The sequence below is a fragment of the Copadichromis virginalis genome, linkage group LG17, assembly GCF_057382275.1.
Source record: "Copadichromis virginalis isolate Kocher_CV1m ecotype Utaka linkage group LG17, C_Virginalis_male_GT1.1, whole genome shotgun sequence".
In the NCBI taxonomy this organism is placed as follows: Eukaryota; Metazoa; Chordata; class Actinopteri; order Cichliformes; family Cichlidae; genus Copadichromis; species Copadichromis virginalis.
In genome coordinates this window covers 26,889,395-26,906,681 of record NC_140634.1, presented here as the reverse complement: position 1 = coordinate 26,906,681, position 17,287 = coordinate 26,889,395, and the positions used below count along the sequence as shown (strand labels likewise).

The window sequence follows — 17,287 nt, the reverse complement described above, 5'->3', positions numbered from 1 at the left end:
TAGATGTTGGTTTTAAGGTAAATGTGGGGGTAAAGTATGAAAGACTTGATCACAATTTCTATTTCCATAATTTATTATTTTGTGCTCCATTGACCAATCAATGCTGGCTCAGGGTGCTCTGTTTCATCACCCTCAGCTGTGCATATGCTGCACTCTGTTATCTCCCTTCAAGGGCAGATCTAATCACCATCGTCTCAGGTGCACAGCAGAAATGAGATGTCACTCAGTTAGCAATAATTCAGATTTACGTGGCCAGAGGTCCCAGCCATGATCTACTTCTCAATGCAATGAGAATTTCCTGCTCTGGCACACCTCCAGCATGACCTTCCCAACGAAATAAAGACATAGAGCTGCTTCTATAGCTCTTTAAAATGCATGCAAAAGGTTCCCACATTAAAGATGAAGGCTATAAATCAACATTAAAGAGAAAGAAAAACACATTAGAACCCCAAAGAGCTTCACAACATGTTTATTATGCATCAATTCTTCATTACCAGAATTTATACATTTAACATAATCGAGGGTAGAAGACTGTGGCAATCAACATTATATCACATATTTAGGCAAGTGTTTTCTTTGTTTATTGTTTACATAAATAGTTTACAGTGTAGGTCATGCTTGCTTGCAGAGCTGGTAATCATATACCAGTTATGCATTATTAAATAGGGAACGTTTATCATATATTACATTAATAAGAACAATAAAAAGGAAGAAATTTGGAGATGCACCATAATGAGAAGGCTGAAAGGGTTTCATATAATTTCAGTGCATAGTAATACTAAAACATGTACAATAAAACACATTCACATTCATCTTATTGAAATACTTTCTTTATAAGGTTGCATATGTCTCACAAGTATAATGCTAAGCTAAAAATCTAAGAAGAAGAGCAAGACAAATGTTTATATAACCCAACTTTTTGCTGTTGCTTGTTGTTTCATGCCAGTAGTGCGTGTTTCTAGTCATACCTTTCAATGATGTGCTTTGGAACAACACAGTGACATCTGGAAGAAACTGATCGAAAGCAGTCATAATTGAATAAACTCTCTAACCAAAGCTCTCGACACAGTGGAAATTAGTACGCACTACTGGGTGTAAAAACAACACAAAATACCAGACAGTAATATTAATCTCTTTTTAAAGCACCAAAACCAGCACAGAGTGATCTCTGAGATGGGAAAACTAAATGAAGTAGATACAAACATCTGTGAGCACAGCCAGACTAAACGATCAAAGTGGAAAACAGCTGGTGAACATTCCTGTGCATTTAGGACTGAGGTGTGCCAGAGGTGAAAAGGTCCAAGGATCAAGTATGTAACACAGAGAGGTATATTATTTCATGCCATCATTTAAATATTTCTTAATTAATTCATACAGCAAAAAGGAGAAAATGTCTCACTGTACTGCCACCGGGTGAGATCTGAAGTCTGTTACGCAAACCCAGTTGTTCCTACGCTGTTGCATGTAGCACAAAAAACATTACATGAGAAGACAACCTCCATTATTCATGCTGAGGCCAGTGAGTGTAATACAGCTGCAAAGGCAAAAGTGACGCACAAAAGTAGTAACTTGACTGAAACCGCTGAAGGATAATATAAGAACATCATTAAAGTTGCAATATGCATTTTTTCCTGTAATACTTCATTTTAAAGTAAATATTAACTACACAATGATCAGTTTGGTAATCTATAGAGTGCTCAGCCCCAAGGTATTAAATTTTTCAGGAAAATGCCCGATTTTGCAATGCAAAGAGGAAAAAGAGCATATTGACTTCCCTGGCATCTATCTGTAGCTTCCCTCATCTAGCTGTAAAGAAGGACAGTGAAGGAATTTAAGCAATGTGCTGGATTTCTGAACACAAGTTTGGACCTTTGACTGTTTTGTCAAAGAATCACGTGTCATATGTTTGAGTAACTTTTAGTGTTATATAAGTCCTACAAATTCCTGGGGGTTTTCAAACTTCCCAACTCTATTAAACCCAAATGGCCAATCCACCAGCTAGCCTTATTAATTAAGTATTAATGTGCTACTACACGTCCATGCTGTCTCGGTGCCAGTTTATTGGCTAACAGACAAGCCAGGGCAATGCCTCCAATCTGTGTGAAGGCTAACCCCAGCACAGTAGCAGCAATATGGAAGACATTGTCATTGACCAAGCTGAAGACTTTGCGGAAGCAGCCATGCGGATGGATCCCCGCGGCAGCCACACCGTCACCGTCATCTGCCAGAAGAGGCCGATTCTTGCAACCCTTTCGCCTCACGCAGCAGCTGTCGGGCAAGGACACCGAGGTGCCGTTCTCAATGGGCAGGAAGTTCATATGCTGGATAGCCCAGTCAGACACAAGCCAGTCGCGCCAACCGTCAGCTCCACAACACTTCAGAGCCCTCTGAAGGCTGTCTAGAGCATCAGCACGGCCTTCATCCTCTGTGTAGCCCGCCACTGCTCGCTGTAAACCGCTGCGAAATCCACCGGCAATTTCTTCACGGTAGAAGAGGCCCGAGAGTCCTGATGCCAAACCGGCTACAAGTGCAGCAAGCTGAAAGAAGCCGTAAGCCCTTAGCACGCAAGGCAGGTTTGCAGCCACCCCCAGGCAACCCAGGAAGCCCCATGCTGTGATGGCCGCACCTGTGGACAGAAGGATGAGCGGGGCATTGGGGTAGCGGTTGGCGGAGAGCATCATGTAGTCTGCCAGGGAAATTTGAGCCCACACGCCCAGTGTGAAGATAGCCAGTCCAGCTGCCCAGAAGAGGCAGCTGAAGGCTAGGAGACCCAGACGCAAGAGGTGCATGACTCCCACGGAATGGCAGCAGGGTGGGCCAGCACCCACAGGTGGAGGAGCAGGGGGCGCCAGGGAGGCTTCTGAGCACACGGACAAGGAGAGATGCTGCTGTTGCTGCTGCTGCAGGCTGAGCTGCTCCTCTTGACCTTGGTATGGAGGCAGCAGGTAGCAAGGGATGGCAGAGGGTCGACGAGGAAGAGGAGGCGGAGTCAGCAAGTCAAGACTCCGTGAAGACAGTCGTCGCACAGCTAGCTGCTCATGCTCCCAGTCCAAAGCTTGTCTGCTGGGACTCGGCCGAGCCGACAGCGAGTCGTAAGGCAGTGCACTCATAATCCTGGCTTTATCTACTCACTTCTCTCTCCGTTACACTCTCCCTCTCGCCTCCTTTTTCTCCTATCAGTGCCTTCACCCTCGTCCTCCTGCAACACACACAGCCGTTCTCCCAAAGCTTTATGACTGTTTATTAATCCGCCACCAGCAAAACCATTGCCAACTGGACTGTAAATCACACTGATGGGTGCGCGTTGAGTCGTTATCTGCATCCGCAGCTGCCTTGTTTCCACCTTATTTATCTGTTTATTCTGAAGGTTTTTTCCACCTGCTTGGTCACCAGTCCTCCAAAGTCCTCCGCTGACAGTCACATCCCGACATCTGCCTGCTCGCCGCTGCCCTGATCAAGAGAAGAGGTGATTGCAGGGGGAAATGACCGAGAATCAACCAATGCACACCCTCTCTCGGTGTGGAGGAGCCATCCCTTTGACTTTTACAGTTTTCCATTTGTAGAATAAATGATTCCAGGATAAGTGCAGTAAAAGGTTATTTTTAAAAGCTTAAAAGACCCTTAGATACTACATATTGTTTTTAAAAATACAAACAAGTCTATTCTGCTTCATCAGGACTGCACTGGTATTATTATTGTAGCACAAAAACACTGATACTTATGTATTTTAATGATGTTCAGTAGAAAAAACAAACGAAAATATAAAGTGAGTAAAAGGCAAGTTAAAAATAGAAACCCACTACCTCACCCACTATTATTCTGCTTCAGTTAGTCTCCCATTAATATGACAGGGACATTTTTATTCTGGTGACTCCTGCTTGGCATGCCCTCTCCACCAATCACCTACCTGCCTAGTCAGAGCTAATGAAAACATCTCGGTTAATTAACCACATTCAACTTCCTCTTTTTATAAGGATAACCATAATACTGACATGATGACAGAGAGGGAATACCCAGAAAAAGTGGCAGGAGAAGACTGATCTCATTTTGTGGCAGTTTGGGATCTAAGCCAGTTTTGCTTTTTCTTCTTTTGTTTTTTTTTTATTTTTACACATCATTTCAAACTTCCCTGTTGAGGGTGCTTTTACATAATACAGGCTTATTTTTTTAAATCAAAATTTCTGGAAGAGCCTTGGCCTTTTTAGTAATGAGCCTCTGAATTGTCCTAGAAATCTTTGCAGAGATAATGTTTCCCTAATGCTGATTTTTTAAAAAAAAAAAAATTCTTTAAATCTTAGAGAAATTGTTTTGGTGTTTGAAATACTTTTACCAAAGTATAAAAAATTACAAAAGCTGTGGACTACATCCAAAAAGAAAAAAAAAGATTTGAATATCGTTGAATGTCGTTCTACTTTTATGAAATTTTAGTGGGACTGGGATAAAGTGAGACTGACTGGTGACTTCAAACATTTTGTAATTTATAGGATGTTAAAAATGGCCAAAAATCTACACACCACTTACTTCTTATAAAATATTAATCTTTTCATGTTTTCGACCATCACGCCAAGTGGCCATCTGCACGCAGAGAGAAACATAACACAGCCAATCTCAGATCTCCTGGGATCTGTGGTGAGCGCAGGAATGTGACACATGTTTTGCCACGGCTGCCGAAGCGAGCTGTGTGGTGTTGGAGGAAAGGAGGACCCAAAATGCAGGTGATGACTCATGATTCGAGTGATGTTTATTTACAGGGTGGTGTAGTGGCAAATAGGCAGTGAGGGATGACAGGGAACTAAAGAAACCTAAACTGGAAAAACGAAATAACAAACCTGAGAACATAAGAAACGGGGAGCGAGGCAAAGAGCCGCAGACAAGGGACAGGACAACGTGGAACACAGACGAACCGGCAACAGGCAGGAGAACACACAGGGCTTAAATACACACAGCAGTAATCAGGGGATGAGAGACAGGAGGGCAACACACCTGGAAGAAGTCAGAGCTGACGGGACAGGGGAAACGTAAACTGAACACACTCACACGAGACAGGGACTTTCAGAATAAAACAGGAAACTCAGACACAGAGAACCAGACATGACACTGAACTAACTAAACAGACAGATTCACAAACAGACAGTGTGACACCATAGACCAGGGGTGTGCAATCTCAGTCCACAAGGGCCGGTGTCCCTGCAGGTTTTAGATCTCACCTTGGGTCAACACACCTGAATCACATGATTAGTTCGTTACCAGGCCTCTGGGGAACTTCAGGACATGTTGAGGAGCTAATTTAGCCATTTAAATCAGCTGTGTTGGTTCGAGGACACATCTAAAACCTGCAGGGACACCGGCCCTCGTGGACTGAGATTGCCCACCCCTGCCATAGACAGACAGAACACAGAAGTGGGACCAGGGTAAGCACAGAACAGTAACCTAACAACTGGCAAATCATAACAGAATACATACTCAGGATAAACAAAAGCATAAAGAAACACAAAACACTGAGTCGGCAGACTCAGGACCATGACATGTTTACGCTTTTACAGATACCTTTGTTTGGGAATTATCCACAGACCAAATTAAAGAGGGGCTAGGCCACACTGATTAAAAAACAAAACAAAACAAGTATTAGTGTTCATTTTCAAGTCAAAACTTGAAATTCTATTTTGAGAATAAAGTGGAAATAATGAAATTAGAAAGAAAGTCTTGTCACGGTCTGGGTGCGCAAATCATGTGGAGTAAGGATGAGGACCCAAAATTTGAGTCCCAAATGCAGATAAAGAGGCTGAAACTGAATCTTAACAAAAGGTAAGCTGAGACTAGAGTAACTAACTTCAACTGGGTGAAATTAAACACTAAGGGTGTGGTACATAAAGAACATAGAAAAACCTAAAACCTGGAACATAGAAGGAGCCAGACAGGCAAAAAATGCACTAAAGGACAAAGGAAAACTGACACTATATAACAAATTTCCCACATGTGGGACTAATAAAAGTTATCTTATCTTATATTCACATCAGGGTGATATAGGGAAGCGGAAACACAGGGGAACAAAGCTGGAATTAATAGACATAACGAGATGAGGGAAGCAAAATTGAACACACTGAACACAGGGCAAGAGACTAGCACGATAAAACAGAAAACACACTGAGAAGAAGACACGCTTGACACTGGGGCAGATATAAGAACAAAACAGACGAGAGAAAAGTAGGACCAAACGAGATAAAACATGAAGACATGAGTGTCTAAACATGAAGAGCGGAACACAGGGGAGGTATGGCAACAGAAACCTGAAGATTAGAAAATGTACATTGCTAACATTAGCTAAGCTGGCTAATCAAGTTGTTTCACAAATTCATCTACATGAGGCATTTTGTAGAGCGTATAGCAACCATGGCAGTTGTTTGACTTAGAACATCAGGTTAAATCTCCACATTTGGACTTTTTTCTCAAAAAACTTTCAACCGTATTCTCAAAATGAACACTAAGATTTTTTTTCTTAATTCAGCTCTAATGCTCAGCTGCAGATGTCACTCATTGCTTTTACATATTTCGACTCTTTAGTGTTAGCATTTTAGCTATCACTTTGTTGTGTTTTTGAACCATGAAGTGACCATATTAGGATGAAAGAGTGGAGTGCTATAATACGCGCTAATGCTAGCAATCTTTAACTTTAGCGGTACAAAGCACAGATACACAGACAGCATCTGCTAAGTAGTGCTAGAATTTCACTCACCACTAGTGAAGCTTTTTGGATGGTCTGGACCACAAAGTAAGCATCATATATGCCATTACTAAAGGACGACAACACCACATACAAGTAAGAAAGTTCCAGGTCAGTCACTTAGAGTGTTATATAAATAATTTCTAAATTTACTTTATTTAGAATCACTTGATCAAAGTTAATTATGATCATTTTTTGACCTTATAATGTGAATCTGCTTAATCAATGGTCATGGCAATTTGCATATTAATGATAAAGGAACTGACCTCACAGACCATTGTTCATTGAGTAGACTAGGTTCAGTTGTTGTGCAAATGTCCTGTTTCTAAGATTGGGGAAACCTGCAGTCAGCTGAGACTGAAGAAGATTCTCCCACTGAAAACGCTACATCCAGATGTATAGAACGAACCTTTTGGGATTTACTTACCTGGATGATTGAGCATGCATCAAGACGCGGCTCTGCTTACCAATTCTTCTGTTTTTTTGGTGGGAAAAGAGAGAGAGAAAAAAAGAAGAAAAGAATCAAGAACAAAAAACAGTATAATTAAAAATAAATAAATAAATAAATTAGGTACAACAACATCTCAACAGAGATAAATGGTACTAATATAGCAATATATTATAATGTAATAATATACAGTTCTCCTTTTGAACATGCTTTTTCGAACATCAACAGTTTTCAAGATATCATTGTCAAATTTTATGTGACGGTAGATACAACACTGATTTAATTTTGGGAAAATTGGTCAAAGGTCAAGGTCAAAATCAATAAAAACTTTATATTACCCACACAGAACAAACAGCACACAGCTAGAGGGAGAACACAACAAAGAGCGAGGGAAGTCTGAGACAATATATACACCGAGGGTAATGAGGAAACAGGAAGTTATAAAGCTTACACTAATTACAGACTAAAGAGACAGGGAAAGCAAAATGGAACACGGTGCACATAGGCCTATCAAAATATAACAGGAAGACACTAATACTGAGACCAGCACTAACATATGGAAACTTGACACAAAGACAGAAGTTAAAACAGAAAGAGACGAGACTAAAAAAAATAGAAGAGGAATACCAAAAGGGAATTAACCAATCAATCAACTAAGCAATCAGAAAACTAACGGCACAGAAAACAGGATTCATCATAAGCCCAGGAAAATAAATATAACACTATAACCAGAAGACATAATAATACACAATATAGAGACCACAACATCAAAAATACTAAACCAGAAACCCCCAAATATTCAAGAAGCTCAAAAACAGGGACCAAGGAAATTTCATTATCCACTGTTGCATTGATATGACAGCATATATTTTTCTTGGTGCACAGGAGGGCAAATCAGATTTATGGGAGAGATCAGGCTTTTGCCACACTTAATTTGTGGCAACCCACCCATGACACCCACAAGAACAAAGAGGCTACATGTATGGAGGCGGTTCACAGTCTGAGATTGTGTTCTTAAGAGTTCTTCTGGACTGCATCGATGCAGAGAGCATCCTCACAAACTTCACAACAGCCTTGTACCATAGCAGAAAATTTACATGAAGTTATGGAAAATTTTCCAATGTTTTAAAATAGACACCGAACACCATTAGTTCTCAGTTAGTGTATGAGGAACTCTATCAGAAAATGAAGGGGACAGACTGCTTTTTACCACAGACAGCTGGAGCTGTGTGAAGGAAATTAGGTTATGTTTATCATCTTTATAACACCATAACCATCAGATCAATGAGTCATTTGGTTTTTATGTGAACTGCCGACACAAATAAAGAAGACACATCACCTGACATGCAGAATCATTTTTCAAGGTCACCTCAACAGCACCAAATGTCACCAAGCACGTTTTCGCAAGAGTTCCACATTTAAACAAATTAAGGCTTGCTTGCAGGTCCTAAATGGGCCCCTCGTGTATGTCACAAAACGAGATGGTGATCGGACAAAACTGAATCAGAGACACAAAATCAAACAAAAAAAAAGAAAGAAGAAGAGACAAACAGAACATAAAGGACCTCAAAGAGCAATGAAAAGTTGGAGAGGGTGCATTTATGATCAGTGGTGCAAAATGAGATATGAAACAAAAACCGAGACACAGAAAGATAAAGAGATTAAAAAAAACAATCAAATGATACACAAAGATCCAACATAGGATAAAACATGACTGTAATGAGACAAAATGTTGTAGAACATCAGCAAACTGTCTATTTGGTGAGACAAAACTACCAAAACTCTGCGTGGTTTTCAGCTTCTCTGTGGGATGAGTGAGGAAGATACATGTGCCCAGAGGCCCTAAACTTTCATAATCCGTCCATGCATTTTGCATGTTGTGTATGTTCAGGTCTTTTATCGTCTCAAATTATTAAGGCCTAAATGGAAGAAACTTACCGCAACAAAGCGCTAAGACTTACTAACGAGCAGAATTATCACTACAGATGTAAGGCAATGGCGGTGACAGAAAACCTGTTTCTGTACAGGTATTATAAATAGTCCTGAGGGGAGGATGTGCATGTCTGACCACATTTCACAATAATGCATTCAGTAGCCGCCGAGATATCAACCTCTGATTTCCTGTCATTGTTACTCATCACAACACTGAACTATGTAACCCTTTGAGGTTGCTTGGTTTGGCCTTAAAGTTGAATGCAATCCAACATACAACACTTTCTCAGCAAAAAAAGAAACATTACATACATCATAAAAGGATGATTTATTGCATGATGCTCATTTTAATGTTTGATGACAACAGTTCTCCAAGAAGTCTAGAAAATCATGTTTTTCCTTTCTTTACTACCTGCTGGTAGTATCTTTGGTTTCAGGTGGGCAATAGTACAATGGCAACACAAAGAAGGAAAAAGGCAGTACATGCAGTGAAAAAGTCCACTACAGGAGCAGTTTTTGTTCATCTTCCGTTTGAAAGTATTTTGAATATGATTTCCTTGTTGTGAAGTGAAAAGAGTAAAACTGCCAATATAAAAATTTATTTTTTTAAAAGAAAAAATCGATTTTGCTGACAAGCTGAGGGCCTGTTGTTTCGCTCCTGATCTGCATAAAATATATTTTCTCCAATTATATAAATCTAAACATCTAAACAAAATATTCCTTCCCCACCCTACTTATTTAACCTCTGGGAGTTTCTGTTACAAGTTTCATTCCTTGGTCTCTACAGACTGCACTGTGTCTCCTTCGTCTCTATGTGTCTCCATGTGTTTTTTCAGTTTGGCCTTAGATGCGAACGTCATCATGCACCGCTCGCAGCGCGGCTTCACCCGCTTTAAGCCAGAATGGCTGCGTTTGTGTCGTGCCAGCTCGGACGAGCTCTTGAACTTCAGCTCGCATGTGTCGCAGGGATACGGGCGTTCCCCCGTGTGGATTCTCTGATGCAACTGAGCCTCACTGAGGGTGAGGAAGGACTTCTCACAGTGTCCACAGGGGAATGGCCGCTCTCCTGTGTGGATCAGGTTGTGTCTGGTGAGGGCGTAGGGTTTGGTGAAGCCCTTCCCGCAGTAAGTGCAGGGGTAGGGGCGGGCCCCAGTGTGTGAGACGATGTGCTCTTGCTGTGTTTTCTTGCTCTTAAAGCGCTTCCCGCACTGAGGGCAGGAGTACGGCCTGTCGTCCACGTGTGACCTGTGATGTTTTGAGAGCTCGCCCTGTGACAAAAAGCCTTTCCCGCACTGAGAACAGAGGAAGGGTTTCTCCCCGGTGTGCATCCTCTCATGTCTGGCCAGCACAGACACCAAGGTGAACCTCTTTGGGCAGTGGGAGCACTGGAAAGGGCGCTCACCCGTGTGAACACGGAGGTGTTTGATGAGCATGAAGCGCAGCGAGAATCGTTTGCTGCACTGGTTGCACTGGTAGGGTCGCTCCCCAGTATGGGTGGACAGATGTCTCTTAACGTCAGACCTCCGAGTGTACGTCTTCTCACAATGTGGACATTTAAACTGACGCTTCACCTGATGCATCTGCCTGTGCTGAGAGCGTGCGAGTAGGGTGTCGAAGCCTTCGCCGCACTGCTGGCAGATGTAGCGTTTAGCGGTGACGTGGGACTTCCTGTGCTCCAGCAGCTCAGACGGAGTCGGGAAACTCTGACTGCAGATGGAGCACATTTGAGGCAGCTGGCTCTCCTGCGAGTGAGACTTTTTATGGTGGACAGTCAACGCCCTCAGGTTAGCGAAGGAGCTCCTGCATACCTGGCAGGTGAAGGAGATGGCTACGCCGTGATGTTTGCTCTCGTGCTTCGCCAGATCCCACGAGTGCTGGAAGGTTCGGTCACACTGCGAGCAGTGAAACGGTCTCTCTCCCGTGTGAGTGAGCTGGTGTCTCCTGACATCCGATGTCCGGGTGAACGTCTTACCGCATGTTTCGCATGTGAGTGATCTCTGACGGCCGTGCAACTGAGAAACACTCTCTCTGCTTTGCTCTGGCTGCTCTGCTTTTCTCTCCTCCGAGTTTCCTCTGGGAAAAAGTTTAATAGATGTAAATATTTCATCTGTGCTGGAGGGGGATGGTGTAAATTTAACTCCTGAGAGAGTCCTGTATGCTTCTTTGCGAACGCTCTGCATGTGGAAGTGTGGAGGACTGTTTTCATCCGAGTTATGGAAAGGACACTGCGAGCAGGTGAAGATGATAGACGTCATCTCGTGTGAATCTCCTGCATTAAAATAAAGGAACAGATACATGAGTGGATTTATTTAAGAAGTTCAACATTGTTTTCTTCTTGACATCACATCACCTTTGTCAGATCCTTTGATGGCTATCACAGAAGGGGCAGCTGATCCATCAGCAGTGCTCCTGGAGAAATCAAAACACTGTGTCACAATATTTAAAGGAAAATCTCTCAGACTTCTCACATTTTTGTGATATGAACAAGTAGAAGAAAGTGTAACAGGAAACCATAAATGTTTAATCAGAATGCTAAAGTACATAAAGCACATAAAAATCCTTTCAAAGTCTGTCATCTTGTCCTGGGATACAGCAGTTTATATGCACTCATCATAGGGATTAATATCATGGTAATTTCGAGCTTTTAAAGAATTGGGTGCACAAGTACAACAAATTCTTGCTTTTTAAAGTAATTAAATATGTATGCTGTACAATCATTTCACCTTGGAAAAAGAACAAATCAAGGAAATCATTAAAAGCTCAAAATTACCCCGATATTCATGTCCACAATGACTGCATGCAAACTTGATCTGCAGATGAGAAGCTGCTCATATCTGTGTACTAAATATGCTCCAGTGAGCACAAAGACGTTAAAACCAGGGAATCGTCCAGCCTATAACATGTTAATTAGTGAGGTTTTAGCAGTGCTGACGGGCAGATTTATTTATTTTTTAACATTTGCACCGATCCAGAGCAAGCATTTAAGGATGCTGGGTGTGGCTTCACATTTACCAACCAGACATGACAGTAATGACCTATTTTCTTATAATATTTTAACCGTGACCAGGAATATTTTAACCATACTTAAATGGATGAGCATGAATTAAAAAGTGCATCTTTAGATTATAATAGCTATACCCAAGATCAACATAACCAAATTAATCAGATTTTTTTTTGTTATTCTAATAAGGTGTACATTTCTGCTAAAGATATTTGGAATGAAAATAATGTTTTTGTACATTTTTGGTTCTTCAGGATTTTCTCTTGTTGTCCTTTTTATTTTACACGTCTCGTTGCAACTCGGCGAAGTCTTTAGTTGCAGACGTGTGGATCTGCGCATGTTTCCTGACGTGTCAGACTCCTGTGCTTCCGACATTTCGGTCTGGATTTCTGCCATTTCTTGAGCAGAAAATGAATTATCTTTCAGGTCTGCGCATATATTTCTCTCTATGCCTCCAAGCTGGAACTCATCTGTCACTTCTTCTGCAATGACTTCCCGTTTCCCTTTAGTCACTTGGTCACTTATTTCAAGCCCTTCATGGCTTTTTCCTTCATCTGTTCCCTTTCCTGGTTCAAGATCGTCATTTATGGATGACTGGTTGTTCTTTTCTGTAAGTACGTCTTGCCCCCTTAATGCAAAGGTTCTCGTCAACGTCTCCAAAGCTTTCGCTACATCCACAGTCTCACTCGTTTCTTCAGCCCTCACAGCAGGAGCCTCTTCGTCGCCAGCGCTATCAGCACTTACAGCCACTATCTCCTCTTCATAGAAATCTGTCTGAACTTGAACTGCAGCCGACTCCATCATTTGCTCATCCACCTCAGCTGCTCCGACTTCCACTTCAGTGTAAACGGTGACCACGCTGTACTGGTCGGTTCCCACTAAAGTGACTGGGTTCAATACGTTAGCGTAGTTATGGATGGCGTCCAGTCCAACTGATACGTTTGTCTTTTGTGAGGGAGGGATTGATAATGCAGACATGATGGAGTTACCAGCAGTGGAAGAAGGACCGTCTGCAAAAAAGAGACTCATCAGCTACTGCAGAGAGAGACATATGTGAACAAAATCTCTCAATTCATTTTATTTATATAGTGCCAATCAAAACAGACTCAGGTACTAGGAAGTAAGAGTATAAAGTGTATACTAATAATAGTACACACACACACACACACGTATATAATACAAACAAATGTATTTAGGTGCGATGAACACGACATCTATTGTATCTGTTATTAAACATTTAGTTGACGTGTTACAAATATGTGGGAATCAAAGTAGGTTAAAGCCTGGTTACACTATCATTTTGTGGTATCAGTCTAAAACATAAATGTATACAATAGAATATGGAATGACTGAGTTCATTTATATGCAAAGTAATATGATGTATTTGATTGTATTTCCAAGCCAATTCAACCTTTTCTCTCAAACCTTCTCTTCAAAACATTGAACCTGAGAGGACACTTAGATATATTCTCAGAAATTGTCATTTAAAGTTTGCTGATAAAAGCATTAGGAAGTCACGAGCACCTCTATATTTTGGTGTCAAAATTATGTTAACATACTGTAATACACAATTCACTCAAACATGGCAAACAAGAAGAGGATTAAATACATTTAGTTTTGTTTATACAACTTGTGTTTTTTAATTTCTTTTGGCATAAAAAAGATTAAAAATATAATTTATTACATTAGGAAATGTCACTAAAATAGCTTTGTCACTTAACAGCCATCAGGTCACCCCTATCCCACTTTGAGCTAAGGTTGAGTTAATATTCACCTCTCTTCGTGGAATTTTCCCCGTTTAGAAAAACCAAATGGAAAATCCCATCAATGAATAACTGCAAGGCCAAAATGTATGAAGGAGACTTCATTTGAAAAATAACAACTTCTAGTTTCTGGAAATTTATTTGTTTAGCATGTGAGTGAAACATCACCTAACCCCAAATGGTTTGCTGGAGATTTGGTGGGTGTTTAGACTTTAGATAATTCAATTCAATTTTATTCATATAGCGCCAATTCAGTCGCCTCAAGGTGCTTTATATCGTGATGGAAAGACCCTCCAATTTTAGAAAGAAACTGACAATCACGCAACCACCTATGAGGACAAAAAAAAGTATTTAACAGAATGAAACCTCACGCAGAAATAGGCTGAGGGAGGTGCTGTCAGTGCTGTCACAGTTGAGTTAAGGAAAGCAAACCAGTAGTCTAAGCCTATTGCATCACAATGAGTCCACTAGGGTCTATTTGACATAATCTGGTCATCAGATGGTGATTGTGAGGGTTACATGGAGATGTGATCCTCACATATTGAAATGCACCAACTATACATGCATACCAGGTGGACTTTAAGTGGGCTTTTAACAAGTAAAACAGGAATGAGTGCTCGGCTGTTGGTGCTTTAGCTGTTCCTCTCCATAACAGAGTAAAATCAAGGCCTAAGGGAGGATTCAGAGTCACCTGATCCAGCTCTAACTATAAGTTTTATCAAAAAGTAAAGTTTTAGGCCTAATCTTAAAGGTAGAGAGGGTGTCTGTCTTCAGAATCCAAACTGGGAGCTGGTTCCACAGAAGATGGGCCTGATAGCCGAAGACTCTACCTCCTGTTCTACCTCTAAAAACTCTAAGAACCATAAGTAAGCCCGCAGAGAGAGGGCAAAGACCTCATTAGGTAATATGACACTAATAGGTCTTTAAACAGGGCCTGTTAAGATAAGCATTATATCTCAGAAAGTTCTGATAAAGTGCATTACTATACACTACAAACCTGTTGCTATGAATTTATCCACTGATCTTGAAATATTAAGAAGTGAGAACTAATTATGCAACTTTAAATCTGACTTTTTAACCCAGCTGTGATGATGCAACATCTTGCTTCATAGTTTTGTTGATTGTGAAAACTGCTGCAGCTCTACTTAAAGTAAAGCGCTATACAAATACAGGCCATTTTACTTACATGCCATTTTCAGTAGTCCTGAACTTTTGTAGTGCTGGTAGATAAAGCTCAGATCTTCAGTTGACAACTGAATGCATTCCCCCAAAACAGAAGGAGCTGAGTCCAGCCAGGCTACAGTCTGTAATCACAGCACAATGTTAATATAACCCGCTGAAAATCACCTGAAACAATTATGTTATCTGACTGAATACCTGCTTTAGGTCTGGTACTGGAAGCAACTTTTCCAGCTTGGAGAGCAGATTCCATAATAACATATTTAGTGCTGAGTCATACTGTGGACCGTATTCCACTGGAAACACTTCCTGTAAGATAATAAGATGTTATTTTTATTCTGAGCATTTTCAAGCAAAGATATGAAATACTAAAATATGTCCTACCTGAAAAAAATATGCCCTCTCAATTGGATCTTTCAGCAGACTTTGAACCAGAGCGACAAAAGTAGACTCTGTTGTTTTCACCTCTGCATCCCTATACTGCAACAAATTGAAGTGATATCTTGAAAAAAGTACTGGGCACACTTTATTTTATCCGCTTCTCTTTAACGTACTTACATCTGTGTTTTCAGAGGTTACTGGGAGTCTGTCCAAATGGCTCTGGATTGCTTGAGAATCAACAGAACCGCGTGTCGAGCCTTTGCAAAGCTCCAGTATCAACTGAAATATCAATAAACTGAGTTTTTACAGAATCAACGCAGCAAAATAAACATACATGGATGGCATGTCAGCCAGACTACCTCCTCACCCTCGCTCTGAGTCCGAGGATGAGCTGGGCTCTCTGCCTGTGGCTGATCAGACCAGGAATCGCCTCTGTCACTGTGAACACGAACTCCTGCAGCTTCTGGTAGTTCATCACATCTTTCTGCTTCACCAGCTGCCACATGGAGGCAGACAGAAGCTGCAGAGGTGGCACCAGGAGTTGGAGGGATGAGAGAGACAGGCTTGGATCTAAAACATAAAGGTGTAATGTAACAAATGGTCTTTAGAGGGCAGCAATCAACTTTAAACTCCAGAACTCACATTATAACAATACATATGTTATTCATTTAATTCAGTGCTGTTCATATATTACTATGGTAATAATTTTCTCAGGTAAAGCAGTGCACACATATGTATTTTTTTTTGCCCTGCATTTAAACAGCCATAAGCTTGGGAACCCGAATAATTGCTGGGCCGCCCTTAATAAAAGGAGTTTTAAATTGCGATTCTTCAAATATATCATCACCTATGGTTTAGACAATAAATTAAGCATAATACTTGACAGAATAATAAAAAAAACTGAAAATAATTGATTTATTTTTCATGCTAAAGCTTAAATCGTGCGTATCACGATTCCTTTAAATAGACGGCCCCCGCTAACTGTGTAACCGGCATAGACGTAGCTTACTTTATATCGCAGCTGGTTCAGATTGCCACTGTACCCACCGTTTGTTTTCTCTGCAGAGTCGAGAACCTCCATGGGTGCACTGTGCCTCTTGTGGCGCCGAAAATTAGGTGTTAAGTTGTTTTGTTTTAGTTAGCAGCTAACATGCGCTGTTCGGACGCAAGCACCGTTTCCTCAACGCTTATACTCCGATTCCGCTTTTCAAAATAAAAATATCAAAGCTGACAGGCGACTTGTCTCGCTGACATTAATTTCTTACAGTTTTGTTTTTAGTTGGAAGACAAGATAGGACAGACTTTCCTAATCCTACAAATCCTAAAAAATTTGTAATTCAAATGTTACATAAATTAAAAAGTAAGTAAACAAGTAAACATTGCATCTGCATGCCTTTCCCCAGCATGAAGCTATACTGCTGCTTACTGATCGTCACCTCTCTTCTTAACCTAGCTTGTAGAATTCCTTCTCATAGCGTCACGGTTTGGCACATCAGCCTTATCCCTCTGTAGTTACTACAGCTCTGTACATCACCCTTGTTCTTGGCAGTCAGTACCACGATATTCATGTCCATGTAAAAAAACAAAAACAAAACAGTAGACCGTAATAAAGTAAAAATATCTCCTATCTAACAAAGCAAGATTTAAAGAATTAAAATTTGCAACAATATATCTCCAAGCATTCTTTTAACTGAGATTTTTTTAATTTAAAAAGCATGAACATTATCTGATAATGAAGACCTCATTGTTTGAGTTCATTGTTTTGCTTGCCTCCTATAATCTGTTCTTTATTTTTTGTTGTCAAAAACCTATAAATAAATAACTAAATAAATGCAAATTCTATACAACAATGATATTTTCAT

General features: G+C 40.8%; 2 protein-coding genes across 3 annotated transcripts; both read right to left on the bottom strand.

The window, feature by feature from the left end:
- Positions 1 to 459: 459 nt before the first annotated feature.
- Positions 460 to 3,652, bottom strand: LOC146689563 (tetraspanin-7-like). The gene has a single exon (XM_085437473.1). It carries the CDS (start codon positions 3,108 to 3,110, stop codon positions 2,019 to 2,021), a length of 1,092 nt encoding a protein of 363 aa, XP_085293599.1. The 5' UTR covers positions 3,111 to 3,652; the 3' UTR covers positions 460 to 2,018.
- A 3,828-nt stretch (positions 3,653 to 7,480) lies between these two features.
- On the bottom strand, positions 7,481 to 16,837 carry LOC146689562 (uncharacterized). Of its 2 annotated transcripts, XM_085436912.1 has the most exons (9): positions 16,473 to 16,837; positions 15,793 to 15,995; positions 15,603 to 15,704; positions 15,429 to 15,524; positions 15,243 to 15,353; positions 15,052 to 15,169; positions 12,341 to 13,112; positions 11,452 to 11,510; positions 7,481 to 11,370 (listed from the first exon to the last, which is right to left on the bottom strand). In XM_085436912.1, exons 1-9 carry the CDS (start codon positions 16,504 to 16,506, stop codon positions 9,869 to 9,871), a joined length of 2,997 nt encoding a protein of 998 aa, XP_085293038.1. In that variant the 5' UTR covers positions 16,507 to 16,837; the 3' UTR covers positions 7,481 to 9,868. The 2 variants fall into 2 exon arrangements, with proteins under 2 accessions (XP_085293038.1, XP_085293039.1); XM_085436913.1 differs by lacking the exons at positions 15,793 to 15,995; positions 16,473 to 16,837 and having other exon boundaries at positions 15,429 to 15,519; positions 15,603 to 15,665.
- Between the last annotated feature and the right edge of the window lie 450 nt (positions 16,838 to 17,287).

Bases quoted from the DNA above. Each gene is read 5' to 3' on its own strand.
- LOC146689562 (XM_085436912.1), bottom strand. From the start codon at position 16,506: ATGGAGGTTCTCGACTCTGCAGAGAAAACAAACG. The intron at 15,705-15,792 runs GTGAGGAGGTAG...TTGATATTTCAG, and splicing joins TCCTCGGACTCAGAGCGAGG to TTGATACTGGAGCTTTGCAA. The intron at 11,511-12,340 runs GTACAAAAACAT...TGATTTCTCCAG, and splicing joins AATCCTGAAGAACCAAAAAT to GAGCACTGCTGATGGATCAG.
- LOC146689563 (XM_085437473.1), bottom strand. From the start codon at position 3,110: ATGAGTGCACTGCCTTACGACTCGCTGTCGGCTCGGCCGAGTCCCAGC.